The sequence below is a fragment of the Octopus bimaculoides genome, chromosome 16, assembly GCF_001194135.2.
Source record: "Octopus bimaculoides isolate UCB-OBI-ISO-001 chromosome 16, ASM119413v2, whole genome shotgun sequence".
NCBI classification, from domain to species: Eukaryota; Metazoa; Mollusca; class Cephalopoda; order Octopoda; family Octopodidae; genus Octopus; species Octopus bimaculoides.
The window spans coordinates 53,219,287-53,238,046 of NC_068996.1; the positions used below are offsets into that span (position 1 = coordinate 53,219,287).

The 18,760-nt window shown below is 36.0% G+C and overlaps 1 protein-coding gene across 3 annotated transcripts in view; it reads left to right on the forward strand.

Moving 5' to 3' along the window:
- Positions 1–5,160: 5,160 nt before the first annotated feature.
- LOC106868974 (SWI/SNF-related matrix-associated actin-dependent regulator of chromatin subfamily B member 1) overlaps positions 5,161–18,760 on the forward strand; it is an 18,818-nt gene continuing 5,218 nt past the window's right edge. For 2 of the 3 annotated variants that reach the window (XM_014914456.2, XM_014914457.2), the window contains exons 1-7: positions 5,162–5,567; positions 12,155–12,260; positions 12,636–12,762; positions 13,352–13,486; positions 15,687–15,814; positions 15,977–16,143; positions 16,413–16,521. In XM_014914456.2, the coding sequence (XP_014769942.1) occupies positions 5,475–5,567; positions 12,155–12,260; positions 12,636–12,762; positions 13,352–13,486; positions 15,687–15,814; positions 15,977–16,143; positions 16,413–16,521 (865 nt within the window). In that variant the 5' untranslated portion in view covers positions 5,162–5,474. Of the gene's footprint in view, positions 5,568–12,154; positions 12,261–12,635; positions 12,763–13,351; positions 13,487–15,686; positions 15,815–15,976; positions 16,144–16,412; positions 16,522–18,760 lie in introns of all 3 variants that reach the window. The other variant, XM_014914458.2, reaches the window with a different exon arrangement.

Consider the following 18,760-nt stretch of genomic DNA (forward strand, 5'->3'; position numbering starts at 1 on the left):
CCAGGGTGGGAGCCCACACCAACATCTCTTCAGTTATCCGGCCATTGAAAATTCCTATGAAAAATGAATTTTCAATGGCCAGATAACTGAAGAGATGGCGTGGGCTCCTACCCCGGCATCCGAAACTCGGAGTTATATCATGACTACTGAATGAGTGTCACATATTATTTACAGATAAATTCCTCTATTTGCATAATATTGAGGTCTCTTTCTTTCTTTTGTTGTCCTTCCTATCAATATATATATATATATATATATATATATAATAAAGAAAATGAAGTTTGAACCCAGCATAATCAATTTATTTACATTTTGTTGATTATATAAGCCTACGATCGTTTCCATATCAATCTTCAATTAAATCACAATTAAAATTTCATTATGAAATATCGAAGGTATATATTTCTTCAGGATGAAAAATTGATACATTTGTTTTTACATCCTAATAGATTGAGTGTTCAATAGTAAAATATTATCTTTATGATATATTGCTATAACTATACCCACATATTTTGATGAGAAGTAAACATTTATAGGAAATACTCGAACTCCAAAATGTGTATAACACTACTACTAGCACAGAAAAGCAGGATTCCAGAAAGTTCATCAATATATATGGTATAATCGGAGGACACTTGGATGTTGACATCCTTTAAAGAGGAATCTACCTCCTCACAAAGCCTCATATATACATATACATATATATATATATATATATATATATATATATACATCATCATCATCATCATTGTTTAACGTCCGCCTGCTAGCATGGGTTGGACGATTTGACTGACGACTGGCGAACCGGAAGTCTGCACCAGGCTCCAATCTGATCTGGTAGAATTTCTACAGCTGGATGCCCTTCCTAACACCAACCACTCCGAGAGTGTAGTGGGTACTTTTACATGCCACCAGCATGAGGGCCAGTCACACGGTACTGGCAACAGTCATGCTCAAATGGTGTTTTTTACGTGCCACCTGCACAGGAGCCAGTCCAGTGGCACTGGCAACGATCTCGCTTGAATGTTTTTCACGTGCCACTGGCACAAGTGCCAGTAAGGCGACGCTGGTAATGATCACGCTCAAATGGTGCTATTTACGTGCAACTGGCACGGAAGCCAGACAGCTGCTCTGGCAATAATATATATATATATAAATATATCATCATCATCATCATCATCATCATCATTGATTAACATTTGTTTTCCATGCTGGCATGGACTGGACAGTTTGACTGAGGTCTGAAGAGCCAGTGGCCGCACCAGGCTCCAATCTGGTCTAGCAGAGTTTCTACAGCTGGATGCTCTTCCTAACACCAACCACTCTGAGAGTGTAGTGGGTGCTTTTTACGTGCCACCAGCACAGGAGCCAGTCAGGCAGGCCTGGCATTGACCATGTACGGGTGGTGCTTTTTACGTGCCATCGGTATGGGAGCCAGTCAGGAGCCACCAGTTCCAGCTACGATATTGGTTTCACTTGACTCAGCAGGTCTTCTCAAGTATATCATATTGCCTGATGCATCAGGAGTATTCTTAACAGGGCTGGACATGCATGGCTGTGATCTCACTTTAGTTACAAAGGTCCCGGTCTCCTGTCATTGCCTCTGTGAGGCCCAGTGTTTGAAGGTCATGCTTCACCACCAAATCCCATGTTTTCCTGGGTCTACCTCTTCCACAGGTTCTTTATACAGTTAGGAAGAGGTACTTCCTCACACAGCTGTTTTCATTCATACGCAATACATGACCATACCAGGGCAGTCGCCTCTCTTGCACAACACATTTGATGCTTCTTATGTCCAACTTTTCTCTCAGGGTGCTTACACTCTGTCCTGTGTGCACACTGACATTACACATCCAGTGGATCATACCAGCTTCATTTCTTTTGAGCCTACGTATGTCCTCTGCAGTCATGACCCATGTTTCACTGCCATGTAGCTTGGCAGTTCGCACACATGCATCATACAGTCTAGTTTTCACCCTGAGTGAGAGGCCCTTAGTTGCCAGCAGAAGTAGGAGCTCCCTAAACTTTGCCCAGGCTCTTCTTACTCTAGTCGCTACACTCTCAGAGCAACCAACCTCACAACTGACTTGGTCACCTAGGTAGCAGAAGCTATTAACTACTTCTAGTTTCTCCCCCTGGCATGTGATGGAATCAGTTTTCTGTACATCTTCAGTGTTTATTGCCCCAGTGCATCTGCCACACACAAAAACTATTTTCTCAGTCAACCTTCCTTTGATATTGCTGCACCTTTTATGTGTCCATAGCTTACCCCAGGTACATCGTATGGAATTTCTACTATGCCTTTTCTTCAGATTGAGCAGGGCCATCTACCTGAAGGTGGTTGTGATTTGACAGCCTTCCTACTTACTAAGACTTTGGTTTTGACCAGGTTAACCCTAAGGCCCTTCGATTCTAGACCTTGCTTCCACACCCTAAACTTTGTCTCCGATTCTGGCAGTGACTCGGCTATTAGAGCAAGGTCATCAGCATAGAGGAGCTCCCAGGGGCAGCCTGTCTTGAATTCCTGTTATTGCCTGGAGGACTACAATGAATAAGAGGGGGCTGAAGACTGATCCCTGATGAACCCCTACTTCTACTTGGAATTCTTCACTATACTCATTGTCAACCCTCACCTTACTGACAGCATCCCTGTACAAGGTTTGTGCAGCTCTTACAAGCCACTTGTCTATTCCCAGTTTCCACATTGACCACCAGATAAAGGATCAGGTGACCCTGTCAAAGGCTTTCTCCAAGTCAACAAAAGCCAAGTACAAACGTTTATATATATGTATGTATGTATGTATGTATGTATGCCTGTATGTATACACATAAAAATCAAAATAAGAGGACAAAGAAAAAGTTTAGCACATCTTTACTGTCTAGTTACAACTGTTTCTGATTTTACACCATTGCACATGAAAGTTCCATCTGGAAAGTTACATAATATTTGTGGTTTTAAGCACTAGAGTGACATTTCATCAGATCTGTATAAAAAGAAGTGTGTTCGATGAAGTTCCACTCTAGTGTTTTAAGCCACAATATTATTCTTTTATTTTTTTACTTGTTTCAGTCATTTGACTGCGACCATGCTGGAACACCACCTTTAGTTGAGCAGCCTTTGACAGGGTCCCCCGATCCCTTATCTGGTGGTCAATGCGGAAACTGGGAATAGACAAGTGGCTGGTAAGAGCTGCAGAAGCCCTGTACAGGGACGCTGTCAGTAAGGTGATGGTGAGCAACGAGTATAGAGAAGAATTCCAAGTAGAAGTTGGGATTCACCAAGGATCAGTCCTCTGCCCCCTCTTATTCATCATAGTCCTCCAGACAATAACAAAGGAATTCAAGATTTATTCTTTGTAAACCTAGTACTTATTCTATTGGTCTTTTTTGTTAAACCGTTAAGTTACAGGGAAGAAAACACACCAGCATCAGTTGTCAAGCAATGTTGGTGGTGGTGGTGAGGGACAAACACAGACATGCAAACATATACACATGTATATATATGTATATATATATATATATATATATATATATATATATATATATGTCAAATCGTCCAACCCATGCTAGCATGGAAAGCGGATGTTAAACGATGATGATGATGATGATGATATATATACGACGAGCTTCTTCCAGTTTCTGTCTTCCAAATTCACTCACAAGGCTTTGGTCGGCCTGAGGCTATAGTAGAAGACACTTGCCCAAGGTGCCACGCAGTGGGACTGAACCCAGAACCGTGTGGTTGGCAAGCAAGCTACTTACCACACAGCTACTCCTGAAAGAGTAGCTAGTGTTAAGCTCATGTTGAATGCTGTCTTTCTACTCTTCCAGGACCTCAGTGTGTGTGTGTGTGAGAGGGAGCGATGAAATGATAATGATAAGATATATCACATCTCTACTGCGTCTCAAATAATATCATGAACCAAGAACTTTTTCCATTCAGTCTAGAGAGGAAAAAGACAAACTTAGAATTCATTTCTCACTCATGTGTTTCTGAACAATAGTTCCAGTGAAACATCAAAGATACGTTGAAGAAAGGATAGGGTAGAAATAGAAGTCCAAGTAGTCGCTTAGAGGAAAAATGGTACACAGTTCGTAACACATGGTGTGAGACATTAGATATGTAGTGACTCCCATCCGTACCACCTATCTACCTACCTAATTAGAGAAGAAAGAGAGGTAAAAGTGAAAAAAGAAAGACAGAGAGGAGTGAAATCACATTCTGCATGACATGAACTCAATTATTTTTAAAAATATGAATGTTAGAAACGATAGTATCTATGATTATGATGGCCTTTATTAACATTTTCATTGGCATGCAACCATCATCATCATCGTTAATGTAATTACAAAATCTGTCTGCTTGAAAGTGCCTGTAATGCATTATCAAATTCCTTTGGCGAATGAAGGCCCGAAAAGAACAGATTTAATTCCCAGGAATTGACGACGGGATAGTACGAAACGAAAAATAAATAAAACTATCTTTCTACTATCTAGGAATAAGGTGTCTTTCGAAATCGCATATTTTACGGGAAATATCAGTGACGAAGTTGGGGGGAAATGAAGAAAAAAACCCTGTAATTTTTGGAAAAATTTTATGATATTTATTTATTTATTTTCAGGATCGTAATTTCCGTTGTTTGAAACACCTGAATATTTTTTTTATTTTTAAGAATCAAAGCTAACCCTTCTCCAAATAAACACCCTTTTCCTTTCATATGGGTTTATAAGGACTTCGAGGGTCAACTATTCCAAAACTCCGCCATATAATGAACATTAGAATGTTAGTCTTCTTCAGAATTTAATCGAACATAATAATTAGATTCTGCTTATAATTGTCTAGAATTAAAAAAAAAGCTTGAATTGAGAAATAAATTTTTATTCTTTAATATAACTTAGCTATTATACTAGATTTATTATTTGCTCTAAAGCTGCTAAACGCTTCTAGATTATTTATAAAACATAAAAACATAGTCCAACTATATATTCAACAATAATTCCTTTCTCCTTTTGGAATTTTTGATGCCTAAAAGAAAATGTTAGCTTTTACGCTTTTTCCGTGCATCTCTTGTTGTCAGGTTTTTGTGGGAGGGGTCAATGGGTCCATAGTTGTTTTAGTTTCGCATTCCTTTATTTAAGTCGGTGAAAACAAAATAAGTACCACAAATTAGACTAAGTAGGATACGGAAATCGTATCGAATATGTTCCACGTGTAACGTCTAAATTAAGCTATTTCATTTCACTTCTGTGCCTAATTTATTCAGAAAAGCAGCAATATCTATATTAACCATTTTCCACACTCTTCTGTTGATGTGAAAAACGAAATATTTAAATTTCAAAATGAGAAGCTAAAACGAAATACGGAGGAAGAACTAACAAGAAGCCGACTGCATCGTCATAGTGAGTGACACTCGAAGTTGGAGTATAAGTAAAGGAGAGTCACTCATGATTGATGGTAATTTGAGTCAGATATAATGGCCGCTCACACAGCAACAAAGACTTTCGGTGAGAAACCCAAATCATTCCAACTTGACGATGGAGGAGAATATTATTATATTGGCTCAGAGGTAAGTATATTATAGATATATATATATTTTTTTTTTTCATGAAGATACCAAAATAAAAAGAATTAGTTTGTTAATCGTTACCGTGGAATCAAACAAGAACCTAGTTAACCGGCCGGTTATTCATCTCGCTACCAATATAATATAATCTAATGTATATATATAATATATATTATATGTATGTATGTGTGTATTCAAAAGCAAATTATATTAATAAATTTTTGTTGAAAGATACAAATAAAAGAAAAGGAAAACAGCAACAGAAACAAAGAAAAGAGCAACTTTAATCCCATATTTATTGGAAATGTATATATTTTTGTTATATCTTATTTTGTAATTAAAGTTAATTAAAGGCTGTTGCAGAAATACGGAAATAACTTGGTTAACCCGAAGCGCTGCTACCCTTTTTTTTTACAGAGGCACATGGTTGTTATTAACTTGATACATTCTTTATTCAGAAATATGGCTGAGACTAAATTTATATTTCTTTTTTGTATCAACAAAGATATCTACGTGGTCGCTCGGCCTGTTTATTTAATCTCACCCAAAGCTCCTTTTTATTCACATAGTCCTAAAAAGATGAGTGAAGTCATAGCCGAAATATTTTTGGCCATAGTTCTCGATCCGAGTTGTCCTGGTGCTAAATAATAAACTGCTGAGAAAAACAATTATGATAAAAATATAACAATTAGAAAATATGGCTGTTCAGTTTTTCAAAGAAATATTGGTGTGATGGTCGTAATTTGCTCAAGTTTCATTTATCAGCAGGAAACAATTTTTCCACTCTATTATTCTTCTCTCTAATTACACGGAACAAAACAACTTTTCAAAAGATTGCCAAGCGATTCTTCAGCACCAAAAACGATTTCTTTCTTTCTGAATTTCAGAGGTGGCTGCTACTGTAGTTGCACATTTAAAGCAGACACTCGTACGTTTATTTACACATACATATATATACACAAACTAAGTGTAGATCTTGTTTATGTATGTTGTTTGTATAATTATGCTGTCCAGGATGCGGCATTGGCGTGTCCTCTTTCATTTACCTTTCATTTTTATGTTTACACTGATAATCAGATGAAGAAGGCATACCACGCACGCACGCACACTCACACACACAAATCTTTCTGTCTCTATACGTGTGTTTATGAATATACAAAAATTATTTCTTGCATAAATTTTGGAAAAGGGAACAGTCGAAGATAATGACCCCTGTGCTTGACCAGCACTATAGCTTATCGACTCCGGAAGGATCAAAGATAAGTTTACCACGGTGAAATTTGAGCCTTAAGAACCAGAACAAATACGCTCTAACTAGCCAACCAATTTACCGCTTGTAGTAGTAGTCGTAGCAGCAGCTGCAACATCAATAATAATAATAATAGTATTAATAATAATAATAATAATTGGAAAATGAAATTGATATTTCGAAGATTTTTTTTTTTTTTTAATAGAAACAATGTTAGTGTTTTATTTATGAATTTTTAATACTGTTTAGCTTGATTTTTCCTAGTCTGTTTAGTTGTATAAGATTCAGTTGCCTGAATATTTCTTTTATTTAGGGGGTGGAAAAAAAAAGGTTCAAAAAGTTAGATGTTGGAGCCAAAACATTTTAATTAAAATTCAGAGTCGTCTCCCCTGTTTTGCTGACAAGTTAATTATTTAACATGGTTTTTGTATCCTCGCTATGTACGTAATTTTAACCAATTAAGATATTTGGATTCATTACATTAAGTATGCTAGAATCTCACTTAATTATTTGTTTTTATGCAGAAGGCGTACGTGTGCAATTTTCCTCCTGTTATTCTCAAGACAAGGACAATTCAAAAAAGGACAGATGGGCTTGACTATATAGCATTTGTGCTATCTAGGTACCTAACTGAACTCATATCATTTACAATCTACTTGCCCCTGTTCGTGTCGCTCCTACTTGAAAATTTCCAACTCACTTGTCTCCATTTATTGCGTCCAACCTCCCAGAATTCATATTAATAACTATGCCCTACCCTCTTTTCACAGAACAGTTGCCCTCTGGAATTTTGTCCCTGCTCATGTTTTCCCAAAGGTGATAACTTATAAAGATTCAAGGAAATCAATTTCATTGGTCTATGAAGATCCTGAATAATCCTGTACTATCCTCTAGTCCCAGCAAGTTAAAAAGGGAAAACCCATAGGGTATTGTTAACTTGATATAAAATACTATTAGGGAGTAAGATAAAAGAAGTTTATCAGCTATACATACAAAGACATATGGAGCATTGGTGGGAATCTGTATTTTTAGTTCATTTACTTAAAATCTGCATATTTCCACATTTGTATATACAGCAGGCAAACCTCCTTCATCAGGATCCTTTATGATAAAATATGCCAAGTTTACAGTGTTTTGTAGTTCTTTACTTAGAATATATTGTCTTACTTGACAATGTTTTTTAAACTGAAAATAACCAGTTTCCTTTTAGAACTGGTGCTTAATAAACTTGTATGAATAATTAGCATTTTTATGACACACGTGCATGTGTGTGTGTATGAATTTTAAAAAAATTATAGGCACATGCATTGTAAATGACTGGCACTTCTATTCTTGGTGTGGTTAGAAGTTTGCTTTCCAACCACATGGTTCCAGGTTCAATCTGACTATGTGGCACTTTGAGTAAATGTCTTCTTTTATAGCCTCAGGCTAATCAAAGCTTTGTGAGTGTATCTGATCGATCGGAAACTTTGTGTGTGTGTGTGTCTTTCTCTCCTTGTCTTGATATTGCATAATAGTCATAAATAAATATCATAGTCATGCGTTGTCGATCAGTCTGCAAGAACTTTTGACCGTGGGAAAATAATACTTAGCTTGGAAACAGGTGAGGATTGGTGTCATTGAGGGCATCCAACTATAGAAAATCTGCCTCAAAGAAACTCTGTCCAGCCTATGCAAGCATAGAAAATGGATGTTAAATGATGTTGATGATTATCCAAACTTAAATCTGTTCCAAATTTCTTAGAAATATTTGACATGTTTTATTCCTAATCTTGATTTGTAAGTCCTTCAGTCCCTGGAGAGAATTCCCATTATGAATACAACTAGCCACTTTCTCAATCATCATATTAATTATAAGCCTCTACACGGTTACTCGATTTATACTTCTTCATGGCCCTAATATATGGAGCAATCACATCTGGAATGACATTAATTATAGATCTACCCAAACAAGGGCTAAATCAACTAAATTAGAAATAGAAGAATGTCTCTGTTTCATTATTCTTATTTGAAAGCATTTCATTTGTGTATCTCTTCATATAAACTTATGTACTAAGCTATCTGAGCTTCCATCATCATCATCACCATGTTTAATTTAACTTAAAGTTGACCATGGGGAAATATTAGGCATAATTTGCATCAGTATGCAGTGAAGGCGCATGGCTCAGTGGTTAGAGCTTTGGACTCACAATCATGAGGTTGTGAGTTCGAATCTCAGACCGGGTTACATGTTGTGTTCTTGAGCAAGGCACTTTATTTCACATTGCGCCAGTTCACTCAGCTGTAAAAATAAAGTTGTGATGTCACAGGTACCAAGCTCTATCAGCCTTTGCCTTTCCCTTGGATGACGTTGGTGGTGTGGAGAGGGGAGACCGGTATGCATGGGCGACTGCTGTTCTTCCATAAACAACCTTGCCCAGACTTGTGCTTGGGAGGGTAACATTCTAGGTGCAATCCCAGGGTCAGTCATGACCGAAGGGGGTCTCAGCATGCAGTGTTGCATCATTTAAATAAGAAACATAATGTTAGTTCATTTTACCTAATTTCTTCAGTTTTGTAGCTTATGACACTTAAATATAGATTAAGATGGTTCAGGAATGAAATTAAGCCAGTGCTTCATATTACAAGTAATCTTGGTTAGCTGTTGATAATAATGGTAGTGGGGACTAGATAATTGAAAGATCTATTCTTTAAAGGATGGCACTGATATTCATAAAATGACGTGATTTATTTTTATGTGTTAAAATGTATATTTTATTTAGTATATCCAAGTAAGACAATACTGTATTGTTGCTGGCTTTATTTATTTTAGGCCTATGAAGCTACATTATTATGGAACAATCTTAATCTCAGTCCAAAATTAAAATTTTTAATGAGTAATTTGAAGAATATTCAAAACCACAGTTGGAAACTGTTTGACAGCCCAGAATGAAACAACAGGGTAAAGACCCCCTTTGGTCGTGACTGACCATGGGATTGCACCTAGAGAGTTCCCCTTTGAGGCACAAATCTGCACAAGGTTTTTTATGGAAGATCAGCAGTCACCCATGCATGCCACTGATATTATCCAAGGGAAAGACAAAGCTTGGCACCAGTGATGTTGCAACTCATTTCTACGGTTGAGTGAACTGGAGCAACGTAAAATAAAATGTCTTGCTCAAGAACATAACACACAACCCAGTCCAGATTTCAAACTCAATACCTCATGATTGTGAGCCCTACACTCTAACCATTGAGCCATGCACTTTCATTGCTCTTTACCAAACAACAAGACTACATTAGAAAATTACTATTTGTAAATCTCATAACAAAAGATAATCAGCAACAGTACTTTGGAGCAAAGTGGAAATTGGCAAAACAAATGCAATTGATATTATATTATGAAATGCGACAAGCACTATTTAACCACTAAACACAAAGATTAGACTATAATAATAATTTGAAATTTTGAAAAGTAAATGTTTGGTTTAAAATTCATTCTCTATTTCTTACGTAGTTTATTTTTCAATTATATTTCAAAAACAGTTTCTAAATTAACTGTTTTAAATTTCATCCGATGGAATTTTATTTGGTTTTTGGTTGTGTCATTAAGATGGTTATGGCTGGATATCTATGAAAGTTGTATATACCAGTATCTAGTAGGAGTTATCCGACAGTAGATTCAGACAAAGAACTGCAAAAGATTGTTTTAGTCAACAGACTCCATTGTGAACATGATCAGGGTTAAAGTACTAAGAAATTGCCAGTCCTGCAGCCCAACCCTATCCTCCTTGCCCTGCCAGCTTTATCATTGCTATTCTGTTGCCCCCTCTCCGTTATAGACCCAGGTTTCACCAGTTACTGCATTCCTTCCTTCCTCCTTACTTGCATATCCTTGGTGATCCTCTTCCATCCCATTTGTATTCTCATCCTCACGAGCATATGCCCTGGCACATTCACCACCATATCTCTTGCTATCTCTTCCTCCTTCTGTTATGCTCTTATCACCTGGCACGGAGCCACCTCCTTCAATACTACCACCCCTCTCAAAGGATCTTTATCTTGCAAGATTCTTGGTCACCTCACTGGTGCTGGTATTACATAGAAAGCATCCAGCCATGAAAACCCTGCCAGAACAAACTGGAGCTTGGTGCAGTCCTCTGGCCTGTCAGCTCTTGTGAAATTGTCCAACCCATACTAGTATGGAAGAAGGACGTTAAATGATGATGAAAGTAAGCTTAAAAGTGAGGAAGTGATGATTAGTACAAAAAACTTAGTATGCATTACAATCATTAGAAGACTGATGATACTAACATTTTAGAGATGTTACATCAACTAGTAGCTACTAGTCAGTCTAATACACCTAAAATATTAGTGCACTATCAGATTGCTCAAGATATTAATGTATACTTAGTCAGCTCTTTATACTAATCATTTCCGGAAGTGGTAAATAGTCTGTTACCCATTTGATATAAATTAGAAATGATCTAATTATAAATCTCTCAGAGAAACTTAAGCAGTAGTGATGCGATAAAGTAGTTGTATGCTGCCAACTTAACGTGACAGTCCCAATAAGGGAATATACTACTGCTATTTAACTCTAGGAAGCTGGACCGCTTTCTGTCAGCCTTGACACATTTCCTGTGTCCTTATGTTTGTAATCAGTGAATGTGTTTCACTGAAATAGTATATGTTTGCGAGTGTTAAACAGACTTCTTCAACCAGCTGGTCATGCTACTTCAGGCTGATGACGAGCAAAGACTCAGAAACATGTCCCTGAATGCAGGCTAGGCTGGGTGGAGGAGTTTGTCTCCCCCTCGCAAACATAAGGACACAGTAATTGTGTCAAGGCCGACAGGAAGCGGTCCAGCTTCCTAGGTCTAACCAACAGTAGTATTATTCCCTTCAGGGGACTGTCACATTAAGTTGACAGCATACAACTACTTTATCTTTTATATATTTGTAAAGAAACTAATGCTGGAGCTTGAGCTGTTGATGACTGTCAAGTGATTAGTGTTTGAGAGACAGGATATTGAGAAAATTTAACCAACTGACATCTTTCTTTTCGAGTAGTGTGGTTCCTGACTAAAAGTGAAAGATGGTTAATGAATGCTGGCATTCTGCAGTTATGGAATTTGAAGTAATTTTGTGTGTACCATAAATTGCTAGGATATTAACTGCAGTGGTGTGACTGCAGAGAAAATTAGCAATAGTTACAATGTTTTTTCAGATTGTTGAACTACAGAAATAAAGTCACACAGGATCAAGAGGACAGCCAATATATTAAACTCCATGCTGGCAGAAACATTGGATATAAAAAAAAATTTAAAACATCATTTACTATTTTTTTTTTAAATTCTAGGTTGGGAACTATCTTCGACTGTTTCGAGGTTCACTTTACAAGAAATATCCTTCCATGTGGCGCCGGCTGGTTACTGTGGAAGAAAGGAAAAAGATAGCAGCAATGGGTAATTTTAAAAACATTTTTTTAATTTATTAAATTTACTTGTAATGTTTCTCTAATGTTTGGAAATTCACAAAACTACTTGTGATAGAATTTTATATATGTATATAAAATCGGTAAGTTATATAAAAGAATGCAGAGTAAAAGACACTTTAAAAAGATGGAGCTTGTCTAATGTTTTAGAAATGATATAAAAATGCAGATATGCTAGTTAGAATATTTATATTCTCATAAAAGATTTTTTTAGTAATTTTCATTAATAAGTATTTAGAAATTTCTTTTTAATTAGTATTTATAAATTTTAGTTTAAACTTGCATTTATTTATAAATATAACTTTTTCCTTTTTCTTTTCTTTTTTTTTTCCTTTTTATTTTGTAGGTTTTGGGCAACATACTCTTGCAACTAACATCACTTTGTTGAAAGCTCCAGAAGTAGATGAAATTTTTGAAGGAAATGATGACAAGTATAAAGCAGTATCTCTTTCCAGTGATCCCTTTCCCACGAGGTTTAAATTTTGTTATTCTAAAATAAATTATTAAGTAGAATCTTTGTTCTTTCGATCAAATTATCTCAAGTTGCCTTTTTAAACCAAACCTGATAGATCTGGCATTTATATTTCAATCAATATTTTCTCACTGCATTTGTTAACTTTAAATTTCATTAGTACAATGTACTAATGTTTCAAAGGACAAGCTGCAATTATTTATTCTAAATGATTTTATATGATTAATAAGTAATATAATCTCAATGGAAAGGATCTTCATTGATAAAAATTTGATTTTTTTTTTTTACCTTTTTTCTTTCTTTCTTTCTTTTTTCATCTGTAAAAGAAATTATTGCTGCAACTTGCTAAAATACTTCAAATAATTCAACAAGCAATATAATTATTCCATTTTCAATAAAAATGTTAAAATACTTTGTAATTTACATTCTTTCTAATTAATCTTTTGATGGAAATTTTCATTAATTCTTAAGCATCTTTGCAATTATATGCATTTCTTTTATAGCTTGCTATTTTATACTTTATAATATAACATTTCTTCATTTCTGATTTGTAAGTTTTTAATGTTTCATTTTCTTTTTCACTTCCAAAGAGAAAACAAATCCAAGCGAAACAATTGGGTACCTGCTCTTCCTAGTAGTTCACATCATTTAGATGCTGTACCATGTTCCACACCTATCAATCGCAATCGGCTTGGAAAGAATAAAATGAGAACATTTCCATTATGGTTAGTGCTAATATTTTATATTTCGTCATCATCATCATTTAACATCCATTCTCCATGCTGACATGGGTTGGACAGTTTAGCAGGAGAGCTGCCTGGGCTCCATGTTTGTTTTGATTGGGTTTCCTAATGCCATCCACTTTACAGAGTGTACTAGGTACTTTTTATGTGGCACCAACACCCTTGAGCCCACAAGATTAGGCATGCTCGGAGACATGCAAGCATGACTATTGTTTTACTTAGCCTGACAAAGCTTCTCAGTTACAGCAAACTGCCAGATGTCTCGGTCCCTTGTCATCTCCTCTCTGAGCCCCAACATCTGAAGATTCTTTCTCACAACTGTAGTCATTGTCATCATTTTAACTTATCCATGTTTGCATGGGTCAGGTGAAATTTGTTGAGGCAGACTTTTCTATGTCTGGATGCTTTTCTTGTTGCTAGCCCCCCCCCCCCACTTTTTTCCACCCAACATATTATCTCTTCTAGTGCTTCAGACATGAACAGATCAATGGCCAGACATGTTTTCATGAAATATTGCAAACAAATGACTTTGTTTGCAATATGCACATACATGCACACATAGTTGGTTTCTTTCAGATAAGGTTACCAGACTTGCTCACAAGGCTTTCGTTGGCCCAGGGCTATACAGTATAAGGAACTTGCCTAAAGTGCCACTTTATGAGGGGGCTACCCAAAGGTAACCAGAAACGTTCTCTGTGGGACAAGCCTGGTATTGTTCAGGCTTCCGCCACTAGAATCCACTTGATGCAACCCTCTGGCATCAGTCTGCCAACTGGTGGCACCGAGTGATGTCTTACTGTCATGTGGCGTGTCTTTGTCTTGCAGTGCTTCTTCCCTGTTCATCAATTTTTGTGGTGGCTGAAATGAAGGAACAGTGTGCTTCCACGAAATTCCATTTTCTGCTGGGGAAAACGGTGGCCGGATGCTGCCATGAGCAAAACAAGTTTATAGTAGTTTTCACGCTTTAGGAATGATAACTTGTTGCTTGAAGACCAACCTTGTTCAGGGCGACCATTGATCTCCCAGACAAATGGAGGACTATCACTGAAAAATTGACGAACTTGTTGATATGACTGGTGTGTCCTGGAGCTCCTGCCAATGAATTTTGAGTGAGGAATTGCGAATGAAAAGAGTTGCAGCAAAATTTGTGCCTCGCTTGCTCACAGAAGATCAAAAGCTGTCTTGACTGAATGCATGTCATGAACTGGAAAAACAGTTGGAAGTTGATCCTGACCTTTTTTTTTAAGGTCATCACTTGTGACAAAAGCTGGTACTGCAGCTACAACCCGGAAACAAAGCAGCAATCAAGTTATTGAAGGCATTCAATGTCACCTTGACCCCCAAAAGCACATCAAATGAAGTCCAATGTGAAGGTGATGCTGGTTCATTTCATTGATGTGAAAGAAATTGTTCACACAGAATTTGTTCCTCCTGGTCAAACTATTAACCAGACATTTTATTTGGCAGTTCTGAAGCATTTGTGAGACGCAGTAAGATGAAAACGCCCTGACCCATGGCAAAGTGGAGGGTGGTGATTTCAATTTCATCAGAACAATCTATTTGTGCACATTGCCTTGAATGTGAGACAATTTTTGCCAAAAATGGCTTACCCACCCTCCCTATTTGCCTGATCCTGCTCCCTGCGACTTTTTGTTTTTGTTACCCTGAATGAAAAAAGTCCTTAAAGGAAAATGTTTTGCAGATGTGGAAAAGGTGAAGAAAAAAAAACAATGGAGGCATTAAAAGGCATTACTTGAAACAGTGGAAAACATGTCTGTACCAATGCATTGTTTCAAATGAAGAATACTTTGAAGGCAAGAAAAGTGTAAACATGTAAAACTAAGGGAATAAAATGTGTCCTATGCTTATTTAAGATGATAGGGTGATCTGGTTGTTATTTCTAGCAGATTGACCAAGCAAATAGTGGTTTTCTCTTGGTTCATTATAACCTTGTGGTGTATGAATACAGCTGCTGATTGGTGTCTCTTGGTACTGGAAATGATGATACAAGTTTATGGAAATCAGCTTTCATTATTTGTTAGGTATTGAACCAAGAAGCTACCTCATTAGAGATAAGTCATTAGCTGGATAAGGTAGTGTAATAATTTTAAAATTTTACTTTGTTTTTTTCTTCGCTATCTCAGTATTTGTATTTATCAACCTTCAATTGTTCTGCTTTTAGTTTTGATGACACAGATCCCTCACAAATACATGAAAATGCTTCAACTGCTGAAGTGTTAATTCCAATCCGTTTAGACATGGAGTTCGATGGTCAAAAGTTACGAGATTGTTTCACTTGGAATAAAAATGGTAAGCAAAGACTCGTTTTTTTGTTTTTCTTTTTGTTTATTCAGCATTAATTTCCTTGTAAATATTTATTATCCTTTGTTTTTAGTTGTATCTTTGTGAACAGTAAAAGAATTTTGGATAAATTGAAGAATTGTAATGATTTTTTTTTTTGTCCCTAAACAGAAGCCCTTATATCACCTGAACAGTTTGCAGAAATATTGTGTGATGATTTGGATCTTAACCCACTCAACTTTGTTCCAGCTATTGCTCAGGCAATTCGGCAACAAATTGAAGCTTATCCATTAGATAATCTTCTTGAAGAACAGGCAGATCAACGAGTTATTTTAAAGGTAAAATTTTTTTCAATAAGTTGAATTCTTATCCAGTTTTTGCCACAGTAAACAATTTAATATATAAGCATTATGTTAATCTTTTACAACTCTGTAAACTGATCACTACACCAGAATCTCTTTAATACTTGGAATAAATGTGAAATATATTTTAAGAGAAAATTACGTTCATTTTTTTTCCTTATCTTCACCTAAAAATAACATTATTTGATTTATTCATTTTTTTAAGTCTCTCTTTTTTTTTTTTTTTAATACTTTTACACTTCCAGTTAAACATACATGTCGGTAACATCTCCTTAGTGGACCAGTTTGAATGGGACATGTCAGAGGTTGATAATAGCCCTGAAGAATTTGCTATAAAACTTTGTGCAGAGTTGGGTGAGAAGTTAAATTATTTAAATTTTTTGTTTTTGGTGTAAATTTTTTTTATTTCACACAATTGTGAATGTATGGTTAATTGTAATAAAGAGAAATATTATTTGTATGACTTTCTCAATAGTTCTTCTGCCATAAGTTACCATCAGGAATCAACCAATTTGTAGGAATTTCTGTAACCTGCTAGTTGATAATTTGACTAATGCTATATTTCCTTTGGTAGTAAAAAGAGTGGCTTCAAGTTTATGGTGCTAAACTAACTAATCCACATAGTCACGAGTTCATATCTTTCTGCTGTCATTACTCTGAGCCAAGGGCATATATTAAGTTTCAGTTTGCATGGCTGACCAAAAAAAAAAACCCCTCTTATTTCATAGTTGGCAGTTGGAAGGACATTCAGCTGTAAAAACAAGTGTTTGATATATACGGTACTAGTCAGGAAAATTCTTAGCACATTGGCCATGGTAATGTGCTGATGGAGCTCTCTAACCATTCTTCCCCCACTTGCTCTTTCTTACAGTTTTGTTTGTAACTTTACGTCTTGACTTCATTATCTTCTTCAGATTCTCATCTCAGTTAATAATCAGTTACTTATCATGGTATGCACCTTTTACATACATGACACCCTTATAATCCTATCGCATCTTCAGCACACGTATCTACCACAGCCTCACCTACATATAATCTAATATTGTATTAATCAAGAATTAATCTTCTGTTATTGCTTTACCTGCTAAAAATAACTACCAAATTCCCCTCAGATCATACCTTCCTTAGAAAACAAAAGATATTTTGGAAACCTTAATGAAAACTAAATGACCTAAGGGTTACAGCTATAATGCCTTTGGTCTCACCTGGAATTGTTCCTCTTTTATACAACAGCCCATTATATACCGACCTATTATTGAACCTGATGATTTTATGTTGCCTCCACCTAATTCTACTGGTTGTTGCCCTTAACACACCAGTTCTGTATTAAGCATAACAGCCTATTCATTTGTATAGTTGCTCTCTAATTTCAAGGCCTGTTAATGTTTTCTTCCATCAGCCATAAATCTACAACTTAAATGGATGAGATTATTAGTTATATTCGTTTAGGAAGGAATTAACTGCTCCTGTTTTGACTGACCATCATAAAACGAGCATTGCATGTTGTAAGCTAAAACTTTTATAAGAATATTGATATGAAACATTTTATAAACTATTTTTCTTTTATTTAAATACTTTTCTTGTTTTCCTCTCAGAATGTTAGATGCTGTAGGATATCTAGTTGTAAAGCATCAATAATTTCCTTGAGTGTCATCATCATCATTTAATGTCAATTGTCCATGCTGGTAAGGGTTGGACATTTTGATAGGAACTGGCAGGCCAAAGAACTGCACCAAACTCCAATTATCTGTTTTGGCATGGTTTCTATACTGGATGCCCTTTCTAATGCCAGCCATTTTACAGAATATACTGGATGCTTTTTATCTGGTACCAACACAGATGCTTCAGTTAATAGTAAATTTGCACCTTAGGCAATTTTATTTATTCTTTTATTGAATCAGTATAAGAATAAATAAAATTTCTTTTAATTTTCATATCATTCTCAATAAGATTAATTTAGTATTTTATTAACTTGACTAAAATAATTTACAGAACTCTCTTTTCTTGGCACAAAAATTTATTCAATTTTGTGAAAGTTATTCAGTGGATTTGTATCACTACAATGTTAGCATGTTGGACAAAATGCTTAGAAACATTTCTTGCAACTCTCAATGTTCTGAGTTCAAATCCTATTCAAGTCATTTTGCCTTTCGTCCCTCAACAGCAATATCTCAGCATGGCCACAGCCCCTGTAAATGATAAAAGATATAACATTTTATTCTCATCAGATATTCAGTTTCCGTTGCACCTGTTGATATATCCAGTTAGCAGGAAAGCATCCGTCATCCAAAGACCAATGGTTCTGTGTTTGAACTTCTGGTTCTGTACTATTATGTTTTCCATTGCATAGAGTATATGTTGTTCTGGATGAGAGTCATGGTATACTGTATCACAAGGGACAAAAGCCAAGCAATGTGGCTTAACATATATAAAATCCCACACAGAAATGAAAGACAGCATGGAGAAGGTGGATATAGAAACTAAAAGACCCCATAGTTGGGAATAAATTTAGAGAAATGTTACTTGACATATATGACTGTAGGGAGGAAAGCTTAGATACTGGGAATTTCTATTAATAACCTGCTTAGGACTA